Genomic DNA, 20,983 nt, shown 5'->3' on the forward strand with positions numbered 1-20,983 from the left:
CAAAAGGGTCACTACAGGACCACAGAAGCACAGGGCTGGAGGGTTTTATTTCAGAGGGCTGCTCAGTGCCCCAGGGAATGAGTGCCCTTCCCGGAGGGGGCAGAGATGCATGGCCTCGGGGACAAGACTGAGGGGCTGACAGTCTGAGGCTCTCCCTGTGGACGTGACAGTGGGGTCCAGGGCAGGCAGACTCCCGTCATGGCAGCTGGGGAAGCAGAGGCGCAGTGACAGGATGTGGCCCCAGGGCTGGCCCCTACAGGGCGGTGACATGGAGGCCCTTGCCCCCAGCTGCCCCAGCACTGTCGTCCCAGGCGGCGCTGCCAGCAAAGGCGTGCAGGTCGCTCAGCAGGGCCTCAGAGCTGCCTGCTGAGCCTTGCAGCTCCTTGGAGCCGAGGCTCAGGCCCCCTTCAGTGTCGCCGATGTCACCGTCGCGTGCTTCCTGTGCGGGCTGTGGGCTGTGCTGCTCTCCACACCACTGCTCCTCTTCCTGGGGCTCGGCCTTCTGGGGACCACCATTGAAGCTGTAGTCTTCCTCGTCCTGCTCATCCTCCTGCCGCTCGGGGTCCTCATCTGGTGACTCCAGCTCCGTCCGGGCCCGGAGCCAGCGGCCTGGCGGGCTGGCCCAGAGCAGGCGGCGGGTGTGGCCCCACAGCGCAGCCCCCAGGCGGGCTGGGTGGTAGTAGCCTCCAGAGTCTCGGCTGAGGCGGAGCCAGGCCAGGGCCAGGGCAGTGACGAGCAGGAGGAGCAGCAGCAGCAGCAGGACCACAGTGACAGAGCTGGAGCCCACCGTGTCCTTGGCACTGCCGCCGGAGCCCAGGACCCCTGGCAGGGCCAGCAGCGTCCCAAGCCCGAGGGCACAGGGCCGGTCCTGTGGGGAGACAGGCAGGGCTCATCCCCAGGCCACGGGCAGGATGGGTGACTGGGTCCTGGGTTGCCTTTTGGGCAAAATGGGGACCGTTGAGCAGAAAAGCCCAAGTCTTTGCTTGTCAACAAGGTTCTTGCCCTGAGACCTGTCCACCTCCCTCCCACTGCACCTTCTAAGCCTGCTGCTGTGGGGGCTCAGGGGGAGGACTCTGCCGGGAAGGTCCCGTCCCTCCTCCCCTTCCTGCCAGCCACATGGCTCGCCTCTCACCTTAGCTCTGAGAACCTCAGTGAGGCCTAGCCTGACCTGGATCACCACCCTGACCTCATCCCTGCAGCCCAGCCCAGCTCCACTACCCACCCCCCACTCCTAGCCCAATAGGAATGCTGCTTGTTTATTAGGTTTATCTTCCCCCCACCAGAACTAACTGCAGGAAGACAGGGATCTTTCTGGCTCCAGCACCTAAAAAATTCCTGGCACATAGTAGGTGCTCGATAAATGGTTGACTGTCAAACACTGCCAGGGCGGGCAGGGTGGGGACGGAGGGAGCCTGCAAGGTTGGTGTTGGGGCTGGCTTTTCCCGAGGCCTGGGATGGAGGAACCAGTCCCAAGGCAACTGTCCACTGTCCACTTGGCCAGGTCCCGGGAAGGGGGTCCCTGAGACTCCTCTTCCCCCAGCTCTGCCACTGCCCCAGCTGCAGCATTTCCGTTCAGTTTAACTCTGTCCCTGGGGGCCTCAGAGGCTGGGGGAGGCGGGTGCAGCTGCCAGAGGAAGCCTGCGGTTGGAACAAGGCAGGTGGGGGTGTTGGGGGAGGGGTGCAGAGGTACAAGCAAGACTCCCTCCCAGGCAGGCTCACCAGCAGAGCAGGGGAGGGTCTCTCCGGGGGTCTTTAAGCAGGTCTGTGTCACAACCCGAGTCCCAGGGAGGCCCAGCTCTGAGGTGAAGGGAGAGAAAGGCCCAGCTTCTGCCCCACACCTGTCGTGGCTCTCTGTTCTGTCCTCTGCCGGGACGGGTTGCTTTTAGCCCCATAGAGGGAATCCTTCCTTAACTCCCTCTGACCTCCTGTCACCCCCACCCAAGGACCCAGCGGGCTCCAACGCTCACCATGGGTCCGCGGGCTTCTCAGCGCTGGGTGCCCACCTCTAGCTCCAACAGTACCGAGTGAGAAGTGAGCTCTTGCGCTCAAGTGCAGATAGGGGTTGACGCTTCCGCTTCCTGCCCACGATACCCCACCCAGCCCTCTCTGCCATAGGCCCCTTGAGCCTCTTGGGACCACCCTGACCCTCACAGGCCTCTCGCTGGGCCAGGCTGTGTGGAGCCTGTGACCAGCCTCCAAGAAGAGGAAGTGGGCAGCCAGCTCAGCAGGATATGGCCCTAAAGGTTCCCACGCGTCTTTTGCCTCAGTCTTCAGGGAAGAATTCAGGGAAGCTGACGGTGGGGGATGCTCATGACCCCCAGATCTTTCTCAAGTTGATGATTCCTGCGGCCTCAACTGTCCCCTTTTCTTTTCCCAGCCCCACCTGCAGCAGAATGGCAAACCTGGCTTTTAGAAAGAGAATTTTATTTGGAATGAAAATATAGAGCCCATCCCTCCTACTCCTCCAAGGAGGGAGCGGGAAATGGGCAGGAGTGGGGAGATGGTCCCTCAGAATATAAGCTTGTGTTGGTACAAAAACCCTCCACAGTAACAATGACAAAAGCCAGGCAGCTCCATCCTGGGCCACAGGATGGGTCAGGGTGTGGACTGGCCCTTGAACCTGCCCCAGAGGCCCTCAGCAGGGGGCAGGGGACAGGGGACAGCCAGCCAGCAGTGTGACCTGATAGCAGAGGCTGAGTGAGGAGGGGGTAGAGGAGGAGGAGGAGGTGAGGTGGGAATGGCATCCATTGGGCCTGTGGCCTGTGGTCCTATGCGTCCCCATTCTCCATGCGGCCCAGCTGCTCCTCCAGGCGGCCAATCCGCTCCCCTTGCTCCTTGACCAGTGCTCTGAGAGCCCGCAGCTCCTGCATCACCTCCTCCAGCTTACCAGCCTCCTGCAGGGATATGGGGGGGTCAGGGGTCACAGAGCTGTAGCCCTCCCTAAATCAACTACCAGGCAGGGAGGGGCCTGAGGCTCAGGGAGAAACAGCAAATGGTTCAGGCACACACAGCACACCGGGGCTTCCCAACACCACCCAGACCACCAGCACGTACCCCAGCTCCGGCGAGGCTGCTGCTGGGGGCGGTTGTATTGGAGGCTGCAGGTGTGGAGGCCCCCAGGCGAGTGGAGCCAGGGGCCACGGCAGGCCGGCTGTCAGATAACACGTTGCGCCGGCTGACCTTCAGGTCCCGATGCTTGCTGGGCACGTAGGCCTCCCGCAGGGAGATGAGGATGGGGTCTGCGTCCCGCCCGCTCACCCACTCCTCCGCCTCCAGGGCCGCCTCGGGCCCTGCCGTGTCAGGGTACAGATCATCCTGGAAGAGGTCCGACTGGGCAGGGGGTGAGGGAGGTCGGGATCAGCTGGGGGCCCACCATCAGCGTCCTTTTGTCTGGACTCTAGGTGGCCACCTCCTCATCACTCTCCTGGCCTCCAGGCCTGCACCCTGTCAACCCATTCCCCAGTGGCCTGGCCCCGAGTCACCACCTGTCTAAGCTCAGTCTGTCCCTTTACTTCCCTTCTGGTCACCACCAACTGCTCCTTCTGAAGCCTTCCCCAACCTTCCTAAGCAGGGCTTGGTGGGATTCCGGGCGTCATGGCTGTGCCCAGGGACTGTGAGCGCCTGGGACAGCCCTGTCAGTCTGGTTCACAGCTCGGCTCCCTGGGACGTGCCTGGCACTGAATGGTCACTCAGCAAATGCTGGCTGGAGAAGGAGGAAACCCGTCCAAAGCTCTTGGCTGGGCATCTGAGCCCCAGCCTCATGGGGCCTCCGCTGCAGCCAGACTCCCTGCCCCTCTCCATTCCCAGCTCTGTGCCCTGTGCTTGGCCGACTGCCCACCACTGGAGGGCCCTGCCCCAGCCACACTGCCAGCCGGCCTCCGCTGAGAAGCCCTCCTGGCTGTCGCCTGTGGTTCATCCAGAGCAGGACCTTGGCTCTCACCCTTATCTCGGCTTGTCCCCTGCCCAGGACAGCCCAACACCTGGGGACACCCTGGTGTTTGTCCAGCCCACTGACTGCACCCACACCCAGCCATGTCTCATTCACAGGCCTCACCCCACATGGCCTGTCTGCTGGAGAAGGGAGTGGGTGCCCACACACTGTCGGGTAGGACAGGGGAACTGGGTGGCCTCACCTTTCTTGGCACAGTCATGACAATGGGCTCACACTTGCGCTCATGCAGTTTATAGAACCTGGAAAAGGGAGGGAGGGAGGAGCCATGGAACCCCTACCAGCTGTCCTGGCTCCCTCTACTCCCCACTCCCAGTCCTCACCGAGCCCCTCTAAGACTGACCCCTACCCCCGGGGCCTCCTAAGCAGTCTTCTATAATTTGACCTCTCAACCCTGCCCCTGGGCCACCCCCCCACCCCAAAGCCAGCTGCCTAGATCAGCCGTGGGCAAACTACGGCCCTCGGGCCGGATCCGGCCCGTTTGAAATGAATAAAACTAAAAAAAAAAAAAAAAAGACCCTGCCCTTTTATGTAATGATGTTTACTTTGAATTTATATTAGTTCACACAAACACTCCATCCATGCTTTTGTTCCGGCCCTCCGGTCCAGTTTAAGAACCCATTGTGGCCCTCGAGTCAAAAAGTTTGCCCACCCCTGGCCTAGATGGTCCCTCTTACCGGGCGATCTCGCACTTGCTGACCTCCAGGCCCCGCTTGGGCATGCTGCCCATGCCCCTCTGGGGCTCTTTGCTGGTGAACGTGTTCAGGAAATGGATGTAGGGGGACTCGTCTGTGATCTCAAAGTACCGGATGCTGGAGTCGCCCTGTGGGGTGGGCGGGACCAGGTCTCAGTGCTCGGGCATCCCTCTTCCCCGTCCACCAGGCCTGCCCAGCCTCACCTTGCCGCACACGTAGACCACACTGGTGTCAGGGTCATAGAAGGGCAGCAGGGCCCCGTTGCTTGAGTCCAGCTCCTGCAGCGCCATGGGTTCTTCGAGGTTTGCCTGGCATGTGGGGGAGGGTGCAGTCAGGCCAGGCCAGGCCACACTCCCCTCTCCCCTCGATGTCCCAACGCTCCATCGGGACGGCCCCAGCCAGCCTCCCATCCCAGGCCGGTGGGTTCTCTCCCACCTCTCAGCCTTCGCCTACATAGTGTGCCCCACCAAGCCCTCCTGGCTCCCCTCGGCTCCCAGGGTCCCACTTCCCTGGCCTACGCCAGGCCTTCAGACTACTCCCAGGCCACTGAGCAAGTGCTGACAATCCCCACCACGTGGGAGTGGCGGGTGCCAGGAAGCACCAGCCTGTCTCAGGGGCCCCTGGAGATCAGGATCCAGAAGTACAGCTGTGGACAGAGCACTTCAGGGGAAGGGCGGGGAGGCTTCCTGGAGGAGGGGCCTCTGCACTGGGTCTCAAAGGGCAGCTGGGTAGGAGCAGGCAAGCAAAGGAGGGAAAGACCCTCCAGTTGGTAAGAACAATGTGGACAGAGACTCGGAGGTAGCTGGAGGCACAGGGGAGGCCGGAGAGCAGGCGGCAGGAACAGGAGAGGCTGGCAGGGCTCCGGGTCCTGAGAGCCTCAGGTGCTGGGCTGAGAACCTGGAAACCACCGGTCTCTCCAGGGTGACTCCCGCACTCCTCGCCCGGGGTGGGGTGGGGTGGGGGGACGGCGCCATGTCTCGAGCCTGCCACCTCGGGCCACCTCAGGCCAGCCAGGGCCACTCACCGGGTCCCAGAGCGCCAGCTGCCGCTCGCTCATGCGGCTGAAGCCTGTGGTGAACACCTTGCCGTCAGCCAGAAAGATGGCCCGCATGGGCCGAGCCCCTTCGTGGGCCTTCTCCCGCTCCTGGTGGGGGTCATGGTGGTCAGTGCGACGCCTGAATAGAGCCCCTCGGCCTGTTCACTGCTCCCCTCGCCCTCCGGGACCACGTACCGCCACCAAGGTGCCCCGGCGGGGGTCGATGATGCGCACGCTCTTGTCCTTGCACGCGGAGCAGAACAGGCTGCCATTGTGGTTCCAGCTGACATTGTAGATGAGGTCGGGGTGCAGGCTGTCCAGGCGGTACAGCTCCTCCGCCGTGCCCACGTTCCAGATGAGCACCACATTGTCACAGCCTGCCAGGTGGGGGGGACGTCAGCCTCCCAGGCCCGCTTTGAGCACCCTACCGGGGGCCTCCGCTTTCTCATCTCTCAGGTGGGCCTGGGAGGAGGTGTGGGAGGTTCGAGCGGTGCAGGAGGAGGTGGGCGAGGGCGGGGGCGGGGTGGTGCAGACCTGCGCTGAGCAGCACGTTGCGGGCCGTCGGGTGCCAGGTAACGATGCCCACTCGCTTGGTGTGCCCCTCCAGCACCACCACCGGCTCTGTCAGCGGCGAGACCAGCCCGTTCTCCGGGATCTGCCACACCTGTGGGAGGGGTGAGGCTGCCAGCTACGGCCTGCGCTTGGCCACACCTCCAGCAGCCTCGAACCACCCCTGGGACCCTGGGCCCACCACAGCCCCACGCCTCACCATGACCGTGCAGTCCTCGGAGCCACTGGCAATGACTTCGTCGTTGTGAGGGCACCAGTCAATGTCCAGGACAGGTCCCGTGTGCCCACACACGGTCGGGTAGGCCTTGTCAATGCGGCCCGTCTGCGGGCATGAGGGGACCGGACCGTCAGGGGGGGCTCAAGGCGCCCAAGCTCCATCCCGCCCAGAGCCTCAGCCTTCCCCTCCAGGGAGCAGGAAAGGTGCACCAGGCCTGGCCCACAGGTGGCCCAGATGTGACTGCTCCTCCTGGCCCACCTCGGCCTCACGGGCACCACCAGGTGAGCAGGAAATGGTTGCCTCTGACCCTGACTCAGGAGCCATAAAAGACTTTCTCCTTCTGGGAAAAAATGTGGATTATGACACCTTCCCGGCAGTGCGGGGATGGGCAAGATATGGGATGTGGACATGGGTCTGGTGGGAGGGGCCAATCCACCTCCAGTCCTTCCCCAGCCCTGGGGGGATGGGGGGGCCCACCTTGCTTAGGGGGAGCACCAGGAAGGCGCCCCCACCGCTGGCCTCCACAATCACCGCCAGGAACTTGGGGTTGACGGCGCAGAAGGTGCTGTCCCAGGTGACGCGGGACACGCGAATGTCTTCATAACACTGGTCATTCTTGACCGGCTGCCCGAACACATGCCGGAATTTGCTCTGCCGAACCACCTTTCGGAAGGACATGTCTGCGGGGTGCAGAGGCCTGGTCAGCTGCCGCCCAGCGCAACAGCCCCCCGCCTCCCAGGGGGATGCCGCTGGGGCCTGGTCATCACCACCCGCCTGGCTCGGTTTCCCCTACAGGACGGGGCCACAGGTGCAGACCCCGGTTGCCTGCCCCCGGGGCAGAGGGCACTGCTGAGCCCCGGAGGCCCCTTCCCTGGGGCCCCTCCTGGCTCCGGTGCGTGCGGGGGAGCAGGGGGCGGAGGGCCAAAGCCGGAGCGCGCTCAGCTGCTCCCTCCGTGGGTCCCAGGCAACTCCCCGCAGGCTCCTTCGCCCGGGATGCGGGAGCTGGTGAGGAGGGGGGCGGGCGGGGGGGGCCGAGTCCCGGGGGGTGTGCGGGGCCCGCAGGAATGCGCAGGGAGCCCCCGGCCGGCGCGGGGGGCCTGGCAGGACGGGGCGCGGGTCGGGCAGCCGCAGAGCATCCCTGAGCCGCCGCGGAGCGGGGCCGAGGTCAACCGGGGGCCCGACTGCCAGGGACCCCGGGCGGGAGCGGAGGGGCTGGGTGGCCCAGGGGAGCGGGGACGGAGGGTGGGGCTCCGCGGAGGGGAAGGGCGCCTCGGACTCGCGACCTCCCACCCGCGCCCCCCGCGGCCCCGCCCCCGCCGCTCCGCCGCCCCCCGCCTGCGCCCCCAGCCCCGGCCTCCGCGCTCACCGGGGGCGCCGGGGACTGCGGCACCGGCCTCGGGCGGCTCCGGATCCCAGCCTCTGGGAAGCAGGAAGCGGGAATCAGGAAGTGACAGAGGAGAGGGGCGCGGGGCGGGGCGGGGCGGGGCGCGGGGCGGGGCGCGGGTCACGCGCGGGGGGCGGGGCAGGAGGCTGCGAGGGTGCCTGGAGGCCGGGGCGCGGGGGCGCGGGGGGCGGGGCAGGGGGCGGGGCCTGGAGGCCGGGGCGCGGGGGCGCGGGGGGCGGGGCAGGGGGCGGGGCCTGGGCGGGCCTGGGAGCCCCGCCCCGCAGACCCCCAGTCGCTCCGGGGTGGAGGGATGGGTGCCCGAGGGGCCCTTCCAGGAGTGGATGGAGGCCTGCCCCTCCCCACCTCCCACCTCCCACCCCAATGCGTGCTTCAGGGTCCCCCGGGCCACCCCCCCCCCAAGTCCGTTATCTACGGGGACAGCCATGCCTCTAAGTTACAGAAGTAACCGCTCTTGGTTAGCGATGCAAATAAAACGGAAGTGTTTTAAGGAGCGAGTGGAAGGCCCCGAACTCATTCTCCCCGGTGAACACCCTGGGTCTTGCTGGGCCTCCCTCCGCCCTCCCATTCCTCACACCTTCCTGTCTTTCCCCAACCGTCTCCCACGCGGACCTGGAGGTCAGTCCACGGACCTCTCCCTCCCTGTAGCCCGCCCCTGGGACAAGGGGGCTTGGTTGCTCCTGTAGGTCTCACAGGCACTCTGCCCCCTCCACCCACTTCCCCTCATTCCTTCTCTGAGCATCTGTCGCCCTGGGTGACCAAGGGGTGATGGGCAAGGTCCCTTTCTCAGAAAGAGTGGGGTGCAGGGGGGAGGGGGGAGCAGAAGTCAGACGGAGCCTTTCTAGGCCCCTACGAAGCCCCTGTGTGTCGCATGTGGGCTGGGGCTGAGCCCTCCTCATGCCCTCACCACACCCCATTGAGGAAACAGCTCAGGGAGGAGAGCTGCCTGCCCAGGTCACCCCCTGGGACTCAGGCCTGATCTGTTTGGCTCCAAAGTCCCTGCTGTCCCTACTGCCCCATAAATCATGGGCAGGCCAACCCCTCCAGCCCAGACAGGAATGCAGGTGGCTTAGAAGAGGGGAGGCAGCCACAAAGCCTCCCTCTCTATTATGTCTAAAACCCCAACCAGATAACATCTACAGTGGCTGCTACCCTACCCCACCCTGCCTGTCTGACCCCTGCCAACCACCCCTTATTGCCTACTACTGTCCTTCCCCTGCATGTGGCCTAGTGACCCTGACCTCCTGTCCCAGAAACATAGACCTTCCTACCTCAGGACCGTGGCACATCCTGCTCCCCCATCTGAAGACTCTTCCCTCAGATCTTGAAAAAGCTGCACCCTCACTTCCTCCAGGGGCCTTCCCTGACTGCCCTCCTCACCCATCACTCTCCGGCTCCTCGGACTCCCGCTTGATCAATTGTAGGGATTAATCATTATCATTATGATCCCATTACTTGTTCCCCCTGAATCATTCTTAATCACGGCCTGATGTTATATAATCACTAGAGGCCCAGCGCACGAAATTCGTGCGTGGGTACGGTCCCTAGGCCTGGCCTGCAATCAGGGCCATCTTCCCCGGCTGCCCACAGCCAGCCCCACCCCCTGCCACCACCCACCCCCGGTTCCCCTTTCGCCATCGGGTAATCGGTGCCTGACGGCCAGGGGAAGGGACTGAGAGGTTGGTTGTTCCCACCCGCTTGCCAGCCCCACCCCAGGGGGCCTTGACCTGGCACAGCCCACATCTCCCGCCACCCACCCCTGGCTCCTCATTCGCCATTAGGCAATCGGGGCCTGCCAGCCTGGGAAAGGGACCGAGAGGTGGTCAGTGTGACTGGTCCTGCGGTCATTCTGGTCGTTCCACTTTAGGGTCAGTTTGCATATTGCCCTTTTATTATATAGGATTTGTGTATTTGTTGTCTGTCTGCCTTGCCCACTAGGATGTCAGCAAACTAAGGACAGTACTTTGACTCGTTTCCCACTGTATTCTAGTACTTAGAACAAGAAGACCTAGCACACAGTCTGTGTTCCATTAATGGACGCTGAGTGAATAAATGAACAGCAGCCCTGAATGTCGAATTGAGAAATGTTCGTGTTCACAACTCTCAGAATCAATGTCTGGCCCCCATGAGGCAGAGGGAAGGTGTCCCTTATCTGGGGAAGGGATGAGTCGCCCAGAGGGTAACAGGAACCCATCCCCATGGGATATGCAGGGGGCAGAGGGAGGGGCTGTGGAATGCAGGGGCTGAGCATGTCTCCTCCAACACAAAACCCTTCCCCGGGCCACCAAGAGAACTCCTCTTTAGTCCTCAAAACCCTTCATGGCCCTCCTCTTTCTCCTGGATAGCAATCATCCCTTATGGGTGGGATTCCCCTTGGGGACCTTGGAGGTGGGGCTGGCCCAGTCGCCAAGAGGTGGGGTTTGGACTGTGGACCAGAGTTGAAGGCAGGTGGCTGGCACTGAGGTTTTCATCCCTGATCTGCCTGCCCTGTTGACGAGGCCTTGGCACATGTAACTGGGAGAAGGGAATAGGGCACTGCGGAGTGCCCCAAGGGGGCCTTTTCCTCAGGGAATGTGCACTTTAAGGAGGTGAGAGAGTGTGAAAGCCTGGAGGAGGAGGCGGTGTGGTGGAGGAACCATGCCTGGTGGGCAGGATTCTGCCACGTGGGCTCTGGCCCAGTGCGTCAGTGCTGGTCCCAGGCCTGGATGAGGCCTGGGGGTGCTCACTGGTATAATCAAATGAATGGCTCACAAATATTGAGCACTCGTTCTGTGCCATGCAAGGATCCAAGCATTTCGTAGGGATTCATCATTATCATTATTATGACCCCCAATTTACAGAGCATGTCCACGCAGTGCCCCTGGGTGGAGGCGGGGGGCACTCTGAGAGTGAAACCAGGATTCAAACAGCCCCTGAAGGGCACCAGAGGCCATGCCCTTAAACCCACCCATGTGTCTCCAAAACGGAAGGCTGGCTGGAAAGGCACCTAGCAAGTGCCCAATCAATATTTGCTGAATGGGCCGGGCCGGCATGGCTCAGTGGTTGAGCTTTGACCTGTGAAGCAGGAGGTCAGGCCTCATGCCTGGGCTCAGTCCCCAGTTGGGGGCATGCAGGAGGCAGCTGATCAATGATTCTCTCTCATCATTGATGTTTCTATCTATCTCGCTCCCTTCCTCTCTGAAATCAACAAAAATATTTTTTTTAAAAATACTTGCTGAATGAATGAACTCGACAAGTTTGTGCCTGTCTGGAAATCTCTCTCCCACCGGCCTCAGTGTCCACAATTCCATCACCAGGAAATGCTATGGTGATGCTGCTAGTGTCACCACCACCCAGAGTGCCTCCATCCGGGCACAGTGAATGATCATAACAGCCAACCTTGCAAGGAGCATGCTATCACCCCATTTTACAGAGGAGAAAACTGAGGTGAAGAGCAAGCTAGGAACCAGAACCCAGATCTGCCTGCACAGCAGTTGCCTTTTTAAGATGTAAGCAGGCCTGGGAAGGGTAGCACATTGAATGTCATTGTTGTTTACATCTGTTGGTAATGGTATTGCTCAGCTGCTAAAGATCACAATGCTGAGCTAATGGGAAAGGATAGGGTATATGTGTGAAAAGGATACAGAGAGCATGGTTTTGGAACACGGGGGGTTGAGAGAAAGCTGGGTGGCGTGGGTGCCAGCGGAGAATGGGGTGTGAAAGGGAAGTGGGGTGGAGGTCAGAAAATAGACCTTCAGCACTTCCTAGTTTTATTTTTGCAGTGTTTGCAGCTTGAGAGGGAAGAGGTTGGTTGGCTCTGCCCCAGAGATGTAGTGTGACCTCTGCCCTTTCCGAAGCCACCGTTCCCAGAGCTCTCATCTCTGCCCCTGGGCTGAGGCTTAGGAGGAGCTCAGCTGGAGGCAGGCCCAGGGCACTCTGTACCTGCCGGGCACGTGGAAACTACTTGAAACCTTAAATGGAGCGGACCGTGAAGTCCCCTGGAGCTGCCCAAGGCACAGAGGCGGCCCATGCTCTCTGAGGCCACCTCGATGTCTGCAGCCCAGAAATGTCATGGGCACAGCTGACCGGGCCCCACGCTCACAAGATCCCAGGTGCTCAGGCCAGGTGTCACCTCCTCCCCTCCATGCCCAGCCCCTGCAGGGACATCCCTGGATGCCAGGGAAGGAAGGCTATCTGTTCACTGAGCACCTACTATGTGCACAGGCTCTTGCTAGGTGCCTCTCACACTTTCTCACTTAGTGCTCACAATAGCAGATGAGGCCGGAGCTCAGGGGTGAAGCAGCCTATTGCGTCACCCAGAGCCGCATGCGAATCCAGACTTGGCTGCTCTCGCCTCTGCTCCTGTCACCTTGCTGAAGGAATCCCGGCCCGGCCTCACAGCTCTGGGCTCCTGCATGCCTCCCTCCTCTACAGGGACTTTCTCCTTTGGTGTCCTCATGCTCAGGGTAGAGGATGGGCCCGGGAGAAGGGGTGGGAGGCAAGGCATGAAGGGAGTCGGATCAAGCCCTGGGAAGTCCACCCTGCTGTCTTTCTCCTGCACCTCTGAGGATAAACTGTCAGTGGGCCTGGGGGTGTTGGAGGGTAGAGCCCAGCAGGACACATCAGCTGTGACAATTTGAGGGCTGTTGGGCCACTGTGTGTGTGTGTAGGGGGGGGAGGGGCGGGGGGGCATGAAAGAGCTCGGTGGGACCCAGACAGGGACACGACGCTCACAACAAACTGTCTGGGACTTTTGGCCACTTCATTCTCACTTCCCCCAAGTCCTCCTGCAGGCCCAAGGGACCTGGGGGGGTTTCCATGACGACTTCCTCCGCGACACCCCTCCTCTCTGACTGGCTGGTCCCTCCGTCTTCCTCCGGCTGCCCTGGCAGGACTGGGCTTTCCTGGACCCTCACGTGGGTCCTGCACCGGGAACCTCCTCTGGGGAGGCACTGCTGGGGTTTTCGCCCTCAGAGGCAGCAGGCATGGCCGGATTCTCAGAGGCCTCTGGGGTGGGGTCCTTGGATGGGGTGAAGGAGGCTTCATCACAAGGGCTGGGGGCTGAGCTGGCAGCAGGTCCAGGGGTCTGGGCCTCAGGGCTCACCTCTGTCTGGGCCACAGAGTCCAACTGGGGCTGGGCCTTATGGTACACCTGTTTCTGGGCCGTGGGGTTCAGCTGAGGCTGGGTCCCAGAATCTGCATCTGTCTGGGCCGTGGGGTTCAGCTGAGGCTGGGCCCCAGAATCTGCGTCTGGCTGGGCCGTGGGGTTCAGCTGAGGCTGGGCCCCAGAATCTGCGTCTGGCTGGGCCGTGGGGTTCAGCTGAGGCTGGGCCCCAGAATCTGCGTCTGGCTGGGCCGTGGGGTTCAGCTGAGGCTGGGCCCCAGAATCTGCGTCTGGCTGGGCCGTGGGGTTCAGCTGAGGCTGGGCCCCAGAATCTGCGTCTGGCTGGGCCGTGGGGTTCAGCTGAGGCTGGGCCCCAGAATCTGCCTCTGGCTGGGCCCTAGAATTCAACCGTGGCTGGGCTGTGGGATTCGCCTGTGGCTGGGCTGTGAGGTTTGCCTGTGGCTGGACCAGGGGATTCGCCTGTGGCTGGGCCTCAGCAGTTGGTTCTGGCAGAGTCTGCCCCCCAAAGTCCACTTGGGTCTGTGGCTCGGCCGGCGTGAAGCTGCCTGGCCGCTCCTCGCAGAGCGCGGCCGCGAAGGAGGAGAGCACCGCGCGCAGCAGGGCCCGCAGGTCGGCGCTGGCCAGGAGGCAGAGGAAGGGGCTGAGACAGCTGTTGAGCAGGATCAGGTAGTCGGAGTAGACCAGCACCTCCCACAGCAGGTAGCCCGGGTAGATGTCCCACAGGAAGGCCAGATACAGCAGCTGTGCCAGCTGGTAAGGCAGCCGCAGGACCACGTAGGCTGACAAAATGGTCTTGGCCACACGGGCAAAGCCACGGCAGGCCGGGGGTCTTGGCTGGCGGCGGCAGCAGGTCCTGCAGGCAGCAGCCTGGGTGAGCACGTGGCAGATGAGCAGCAGGAGGAAAGGCAGGAAGCCCCCCAGGATCTCCAGCATGCGTAGCGGCAGCTCCTCGCTGTCCCAGAAGTCCAGGCAGATGACCAGGTCATACCACCAGATGACCGCCTCCGGGAAGACCAGCCAGGGCACACTGAAGAGGGTGGCCAGCACCCAGACCCCGGAGCAGACCCAGAGGGGCAGGCGGACTGGGCGGTGCCCCGGGTACCAGCGTGGGCAGAGCGCCAGCAGGCAGCGGTCCAGGCTGAGGGCTGCCAGCAGGAAGAGGCCAGAGGAATAGGACACACCCCACAGGAAGTAGTAGAAGCGGCAGGCCGCCGTCCCCAGCGGCCAGTGCCCTCCGTGCTGGATCTCCATGATCTGGAAGGCTGCTGCCGCCAGGAACAAGAAGTCAGAGAGAGCCAGGCTGAGCAGGAGCAGGGCCAGCCGCGTGCCTGCCCCCTGCCGGGCCTGCGAGCCAGCCAGCCACGCCATGAGTGCATTGGCCGGCAGCCCCAGGAGCAGCAGGGCCACCAGGAAGACCGTATCCCAGCCACCCTGAGGGTAGTAATCCTCATCATCGAGCTCCGTGCGGGGCCCGTGGCCAGAGACCCCCAGGTTGGCTTCCATAGCAGTATCCATCTGAAGTCCCCAGTGTACTGCTGGACACAGAGTGGGTGCCTGGTAAATCAATGAAGCATGAATGACGGTATGAGAACGTGCTGTGCATCTCCAGGCAGTCACTGTCCCCCTCTGAGCATCCTCATCACCTTTCGGGTCGTTACCCTATGCCAGGGACTTTAATAGATTACCTCACTTGGTCCTCACGAAATCCATTTTGCAGGTGATGAGAGGAAAATTCAGAGGCTCAGTGACTTGCCCAAGGTCAGAGGTAGGAAGGGAGACACCGGGACTTGAACTCAGACATGACCATTCTGCCACTCGGAATCCCATTGTGTCCAAGTGGACTGAACCAGAGGCTTGATAACATATTTTTAAAGCTGGTGAATCTTTTCTTTAAGTAAACTTTCTAGTGGAACTCCTATGAACTAAAAGGGAGTACTCAGATTAAAGGAAGGGAGAGTACCCGTAGGGCCCCAGGGAACACAGTTTGAAAACCACTTGGTCAGATCACTGCAGGCCCCTTTTTGTCTGGTATCCTGGGGTTCAAGTGTTTAAGATTCCAAAAAGGAAGGGCTCAGGTCCCCTGGGTACACAGGAATTCAAGGATGACAAAGTCTGGGGCTGAGCCCCTCCCCCATCCAGCACAACTCTGACCTCAGGTGAGGTCTGCAGCTCCCGACCCCAGTGGCCTGGGGCCAGGAAGGCCGTCCTGGGGGCCTTCTCGAGCCTCTTCGTCATCCTCCAGCCCGCTGCGACCCTCTCCCCAGCTCAGGCAGAAGGGGGCCCCATTTCTCCTCTGAGGCTACTGAGCAGAGAAGGGGGCTCAGAGTGTGATGAGAACGAGGTGGCTGCCACCCCCACTTCCCTCGCTGGTGGAGCGAGTTTCCCTCTGAGGACAAAAAGCCCTGACAACAGCGTGGAGTCAGGGGATGAAGCAGAGGCCACTGAAACGCTGGACCCGCCTGTGGCCCATGGCGCCTGACATTTGGCCTTTAGCCCAGTGGCCTCCCCACGGCAGCCCACCCAGGGCTTTTGCTTGGCAGACCCCACTCTGCAGGCTCCAGCCCCTGCCGATCAGAGCCCTGGCTTGGCTTACCTGCGAGGAATGGCTGCTGGCTGCAAGGAGCAGGGCGTGCCTGGCTGCCCAGAGGTCCAGCCGTCTGCAGGGCCCCACGCCGGGGCCTGCTGCATGGCGCCCGGCGGCGCTAGGGCGGCCGGCATGAAACCCAAGCTGAGAGGACATCAATCATTCATGGGGCTGCTCACCGGGAAACCCTAACCTCGGCCCAGTAGGGCCAAGTGACCAACCAGGCCCCGAATTCTTGAAAATGCCAGGTGGCTGCAACCTCCTCGCCATGGGTCTCTCCAGCCCAGTGCAGGCTCTGGGACTCCTCGGGGTCCACCTCCTCTGACCTCACCGCCATGTCCCTACATCCAGGATCCAAGGCCGCTCTTCCTCAATTTCATACACTCTCTGCTCCAGCTACGATGTCACCCAGGCAGGGGCCCGCAGGGGACCATTGAGCCTACACTGCCCACCTCCCAGCCTTTGCCGACACTTCCTCTGGCCTGAGCTGCCTTCTTGTCCTATCCTAGCTACGTTCTGCCCACGTCACACAACTGGGCCGAGTCCTTGACTCTTCAGCAATATTGCCCCCATTTTATAGATAAGACAACTGAGGCTCAGAGAGGTGAATTGGCTGGGTCATCCAGCTCGTCAGTGGGCAGAGCAGCAGTCTGAAGCTCATTACAGCCGCCATGTCTTGGCACTCATTGTTGCTGAGAACAGTTCCCCATCTGGCTCTGCCCTGGCCATGCCAGCCACAGGGCCCAGATTGGGGCCTGGGCTGCCTACCTCACTTAGCCTAATCCCCTCAGGGCCTGATCCCAGGCCATCGGCTCTCAGGGCGTATAAGCAGCTTTATGCGTCCTGAGAGCCAAGGGTGCTTCCTCGTGCTGCATCTCTGAGCCCTGTCGCCCATCTGCACATGGCCACAGCGCAGGTGAGGGGGCAGCATGGCCCAGCCCTGGCCCCCAGCCCCCAGAAGTCCCCCGTGGGGGTCATGGCTCCCAGCAGTGGTGCTGAGGGACAGCCCTTGACCAGGAGGAGAAGCAAGAGGGAGAGGGGGCTCCAAGGGTCCCGGAAAGGTGCTGACAGATCTGGGAAGCAGACCCCCATCCAGTGCCCTGAAGCCTCAGGGAGCAGCGAGAACCCCTCGAGGACAGGAGGACAGGAGGAGCCAGCCCCTGCAGCCCCCAGGCTGGCCTCTCGTCGCCAGTCCCACCGGCATCGTCCTGCCCCCCGGCACGATGCTGCTCAGAAGACATATGGGCCCCTGCTCAACCACATCTTCGGGAAGGTCAGGTGGGGCCTGGGCAGGGCTGGGGGCCTGGGAGTGGGGGTGGAACTTGCCCCCCGGGTTCAGCCCACTGTGCCCCTGGAGCTTAGGCCACCTGCCCCTTCTCCTCTGGACCCTGGGGCAGGGTATCTGGAGTTTGAAGAAGCATATGTCTTGGGTGGGCCTGGTCAGTGGAGCCAAACCTCAGACCCAGGTTCTGTGAGAACTCAGGGCCCCAGGAGCAGGAAGGGGGGGTTGTCTCTTTTCCTGGGGCCCACAGGTCTTCAGCTGCCTTCTCTTGCCCTTGTGGAACTGGCCCTGCCCAGGCCAGTGTGGGTGGGGGCTGGAGTAGGATGGCCAAAGTCCTGGCTGGCCCTGGGGACATGCTGGACTGTGCCCCTGCAGGACCGAGAGCTGGGCCCCGAGGAGCTGGATGGTGAGTGACCTTTGCTGGAGGCAGCGGGTGGGAGGTGTCCCTGAGCCTGGCTCCTGGGCCTGACCTCCCTCCCCTGCAGAGCTACAGGCCGCCTTCGAGGAGTTTGACACTGACCGTGACGGCTACATTGGCTACCGGGATCTGGGCACCTGCATGCGGACGCTGGGCTACATGCCCACGGAGATGGAGCTCATTGAGGTCTCCCAGCACGTCAAGATGCGAAGTCAGTGCCTGACCCCACCTGCCTGGGCGGCCCTAAGCGTCCAGCAGGGGGATGGGGGTGGGGCAGGGAGATGACAGTTTCCAGGACAGTTTGACATTGGCCCCTTCAGCTGCAGGGACACCAGGGGGCAAGGAAGGCACTGGGCATTCAAGAGAGACCTGGGGCTCTATGGTGACGGGTTGAAGAAGCCTGCCTCTGACGTCGTGAGGAAATGCCTCCTGCTGGCTGGCCATCTCTCCCCCAGTTCCCCCCGCTCCCCCACCCCCTAAAAAGAGCCTCCCGAGCTTCAGTGAGGCCTAGTGCGACAGAATCTTGGCCACTAGTGATTAAATGTAGGAAGGGCGGACACTGTGGTTATCATTAGCTGATTTGTCAAACAGCAGAGTCACCTCCATTCCAGGACACCTGCACCTGCTCACTCTTTTTGGCTCCAGAGTGGGATGTGACTTACAATTCATGTGGACATTTCGGTTTATGCTCCTTTCTTTCCCCCAAAGCTGTTATTTGACAATCGGTGTTTTTTTATAATTGACTAGAGGCCCGGTGCACGAAATTCGTGCACAGGGTCGGGGTGGGGGTCTCTCAGCCTGACCTGCAACCGCTCCAATCCAGGACCCCTCGGAGGATGTCCAACTGCCAGTTTAGGCCCCAGGGATAGGGTCTAAACCAGCAGTCAGACATCCCTCTCGCAATCCAGGACCTCTGGCTCCTAACTGCTCACCTGCCTGCCTGCCCTAATCACTCTGCCTGCCAGCCTGATCTCCCTAACTGCTCTCCCCTGCCAGCCTTATTCCTGTAACTGCCCTCCCCTGCCAGCCTGATCCCCCTAACTGCCCTCCCCTGCCGGCCTGGTCACCCCTAACCACCTCTGCCTCGGCCCCTGCCACCGTGGCTTTGTCCGGAAGGACGTCCGGATGGTTGTCCAGAAGATGTCCAGTCTAATTAGCATATTACCCTTTTATTAGTATAGATGCTATCTTAGAGCAAGGGGCAACATGGGTACATTTCTTTAGGGGCATTTATTGCTGCCCACAGGGTCCACACATGTGAAAGCCATGAGCTCCAGCCCTGCGAGCACCACTCGGCTCTCTTGCCCCCAGCCTAGGGTAAGGTGGGCGGTTCAGTCAGTCACCCAAGGCCACGCACCAGCGGCTGCAGAGCCAGGGTTGGGACCAGGGGCTGTCTGGTTCCAAAGCCTGGTCTCTTTCCCCCACCCGGGGTGCTTCACTGAGTGTACCCCCAGCAAACAGTGGGGCTCCAGCCCCCTACCCTTTTGAGGGTATGGATGCTGGGTGTTCATTCTTTCCTGGATGTAGGGAGAGCCAGGAGGGACTGGCCCTCATGCTGTTCCTCCCAGGGCCCCAGCCCCCATGGTGACACTCTGCTTGGGTCTGCAGTGGATGGCCGTGTGGACTTCGAGGAGTTTGTGGAACTGATGGCCCCGAAGCTGAGGGAGGAGACGGCACACATGCTGGGGGTGCGGGAGCTGCGCATCGCCTTCCGAGAGGTGTGGGGCGAGGCGGCGAGGCAGGCGCTGTGTGGGCGGCTGGACGGCATCCTTATGGGACCCCCACCCAGGCCAGGAGGGACGCAGACGGGGGGGGGGGGGGTGCCCTCAGCCCGGGGTGGCCCAGAGCCCTGCAGAGGTGGGAACCAGGGCCAGGGAGGGGTTGGAGAGGATGTGGCTCCCCCGCGCTGGGGGTCCACTCAGGGAGGCTTCCAGGAGCAGGAGAGGGAGGGTTTGGAGTATGGGAGGTAGTCCAAACACAGCCCAAGCACAGCACGTGGCATGGCTTTGGGTGGGAGGGGCTGAACCCTGCCGCCATCCTAGTTTGACAGGGACAGGGATGGACGAATCACAGTGGCAGAGCTGAGACAGGCCGCACCGGCTCTGCTGGGGGAGCCGCTGGCGGATCCTGAGCTGGAGGAGATGCTCCGAAATGTGGACCTCAATGGGGACGGCACCGTAGACTTCGATGGTAAGTGTCCTGCCCCCACCCCGGGTGCTTCCCCCACCCGCCAGCTCCCAGGCTGAGCCCAGCGCCTCCTGGGATCCCTGACCTGGACGGGCCATCTCTTCTGCAGAGTTTGTGATGATGCTTTTCACCCACTGAGGCTTCAGCATCTTCTCACCTGCTGGCCCCAGACCAGCAGGGTTCATGCCACACACCCTCCCCAGAGGCCCCAGGATGGAAGAGACCAGCAGACTTCTTTTGCCCCTGACAACACCTGGCTGGCAACTTGGCTTGTCCCCTGACCACCCCCATCTTCACCTCCTTCCCACCGGAGGTGCTAAGAGAAAACCCACGCTCAACTGCCTGTCATTCCCCAGGATGAGCAAGATTGGGGTCTCTCCGGTCCCTTGGTGGGTAGGGAGCTACCTGGCACGGGCAGCATTAAAAAATGGGGCAGTTTTGCCCTGGCGGATGTGGCTCAGTTGGTTAGAGCTTTGCCTCTTATACTGAAAGGTTGCGAGTTCAGTTCCCAGTCAGGACACATATCTAGTTGTGGGTTCCATTCTTGGTCTGGGCACGTGTGCAAGGTGACCCATCAAGGTTCTCTCTCACATCAATGTTTCTCTCTCTCTCCCTTCCCCCCTCTCTAAAATCAATATGCATATCCTCGGGTGAGGATTTTAAAAAGCGGGGCAGTTTTGGGGGGAAGATTGAGAGGGTGGCCTCCTACTACTTATGTGTAGAAATGTTTTTTAAAAAATGCTGAACTTGAAAAAAAAAAGGGGGATAACCTTAGGTACCAAAGACAAAGAGAGAACTCCAAGCTGGGTGATGGGAGGGAGTGGACACTGTGGGGGCGTCAGACTGGAGGGTTGAGAGCCTGGGCTCTAACACCCAGGAGGGACCAAAGACAGTAAGAGGCTGAGGAGCAAGACATGACCCTAAGTACATTCAAGGGTCTCAACAGGGTATCTGTACTTGAAAAGGGAACCAAAATATACTTCCACTAACCAGCCTGAGGAATTAGCAGGGGTACAGATGTCCAGGGCCTTGAGCGGGAAGTTACCCTAGAGAGCCCAGAACTCAGGCCTGCACGTCAAACAGGAGTGTGGTCTGTCCCCATGGCATGGAAAGCTGAAGAAATAGGAAAGCAATTGCTGAAGAGGGCACACTTTCAACCCAGGCACATAGGACTTAAAACACACATACACACACACACACACACACACTGTCACTTCTGAAGATGAAGCCAGGTGCTGCCCAGGGCCCAGAGGTCAGCTGGGACCTGCCCTTCCACGCCAGAAGCTTTTGCATCGATCACCGGCCAGGCCTAGGGACCAACTGCACCCATGCATGAATTTTGTGCACCAGGCCTCTAGTACTGAGATAAAAGAAGGAAGAGAGACCAATATGCAGCAACAGGATAGTATTAAAATTGAACAGGGAGATTTCAAAAGCTAACAATAGAACTAAAAATAAAGGATATAGCCATTGGAATGAAAAAAATTATCAATAAGTTAAACAGCAGATTAGAAACAGATTAGAGAGGATTAATGAACT

At 61.2% G+C, this 20,983-nt stretch overlaps 4 protein-coding genes across 4 annotated transcripts; 1 reads left to right on the forward strand and 3 right to left on the reverse strand.

Annotated features, from left to right (window-relative positions):
- Positions 1-28: 28 nt before the first annotated feature.
- PTPRCAP (protein tyrosine phosphatase receptor type C associated protein) lies at positions 29-2,315 on the reverse strand. Its single transcript, XM_070427648.1, has 2 exons — positions 1,968-2,315; positions 29-868 (listed from the first exon to the last, which is right to left on the reverse strand). Exons 1-2 carry the CDS (start codon positions 1,968-1,970, stop codon positions 254-256), a joined length of 618 nt encoding a protein of 205 aa, XP_070283749.1. The 5' UTR covers positions 1,971-2,315; the 3' UTR covers positions 29-253.
- A 92-nt stretch (positions 2,316-2,407) lies between these two features.
- On the reverse strand, positions 2,408-7,922 carry CORO1B (coronin 1B). Its single transcript, XM_070427644.1, has 11 exons — positions 7,834-7,922; positions 6,945-7,147; positions 6,450-6,572; positions 6,215-6,344; positions 5,876-6,057; positions 5,669-5,788; positions 4,848-4,952; positions 4,627-4,772; positions 4,134-4,191; positions 3,055-3,330; positions 2,408-2,894 (listed from the first exon to the last, which is right to left on the reverse strand). Exons 2-11 carry the CDS (start codon positions 7,143-7,145, stop codon positions 2,769-2,771), a joined length of 1,467 nt encoding a protein of 488 aa, XP_070283745.1. The 5' UTR covers positions 7,146-7,147; positions 7,834-7,922; the 3' UTR covers positions 2,408-2,768.
- A 4,838-nt stretch (positions 7,923-12,760) lies between these two features.
- Positions 12,761-14,488, reverse strand: GPR152 (G protein-coupled receptor 152). The gene is made up of 2 exons (XM_070426458.1): positions 13,253-14,488; positions 12,761-12,940 (listed from the first exon to the last, which is right to left on the reverse strand). Exons 1-2 carry the CDS (start codon positions 14,486-14,488, stop codon positions 12,761-12,763), a joined length of 1,416 nt encoding a protein of 471 aa, XP_070282559.1.
- Positions 14,489-16,458: 1,970 nt separating this feature from the next.
- CABP4 (calcium binding protein 4) lies at positions 16,459-19,582 on the forward strand. The gene is made up of 6 exons (XM_070426459.1): positions 16,459-16,830; positions 17,215-17,245; positions 17,325-17,468; positions 18,866-18,975; positions 19,300-19,447; positions 19,554-19,582. Exons 1-6 carry the CDS (start codon positions 16,459-16,461, stop codon positions 19,580-19,582), a joined length of 834 nt encoding a protein of 277 aa, XP_070282560.1.
- The last annotated feature ends 1,401 nt before the right edge of the window (positions 19,583-20,983 follow it).

Source organism: Myotis yumanensis, unplaced genomic scaffold (genome assembly GCF_028538775.1).
Source record: "Myotis yumanensis isolate MYYU_CA2020_CCGP unplaced genomic scaffold, mMyoYum1.0.hap1 SCAF_10, whole genome shotgun sequence".
NCBI classification, from domain to species: Eukaryota; Metazoa; Chordata; class Mammalia; order Chiroptera; family Vespertilionidae; genus Myotis; species Myotis yumanensis.

Excerpts from the sequence above, each read along its gene's own strand:
- CABP4 (XM_070426459.1), top strand. The coding sequence starts at position 16,459 with ATGGCCACAGCGCAGGTGAGGGGGCAGCATGGCCCAGCCCTGGCCCCC. Across the intron at positions 16,831-17,214 it reads TCAACCACATCTTCGGGAAG|GACCGAGAGCTGGGCCCCGA; the intron begins GTCAGGTGGGGC and ends GTGCCCCTGCAG. Across the intron at positions 18,976-19,299 it reads TGCGCATCGCCTTCCGAGAG|TTTGACAGGGACAGGGATGG; the intron begins GTGTGGGGCGAG and ends CCGCCATCCTAG.
- CORO1B (XM_070427644.1), bottom strand. The coding sequence starts at position 7,145 with ATGTCCTTCCGAAAGGTGGTTCGGCAGAGCAAATTCCGGCATGTGTTC. Across the intron at positions 4,192-4,626 it reads AGCAAGTGCGAGATCGCCCG|GTTCTATAAACTGCATGAGC; the intron begins GTAAGAGGGACC and ends TCCCTTTTCCAG. Across the intron at positions 3,331-4,133 it reads TCATGACTGTGCCAAGAAAG|TCGGACCTCTTCCAGGATGA; the intron begins GTGAGGCCACCC and ends CCCCCTGCCCAG.
- GPR152 (XM_070426458.1), bottom strand. The coding sequence starts at position 14,488 with ATGGATACTGCTATGGAAGCCAACCTGGGGGTCTCTGGCCACGGGCCC. Across the intron at positions 12,941-13,252 it reads AGCCTCAGCTGAACCCCACG|GCCCAGACCCCTGGACCTGC; the intron begins GCCCAGCCAGAC and ends GTGAGCCCTGAG.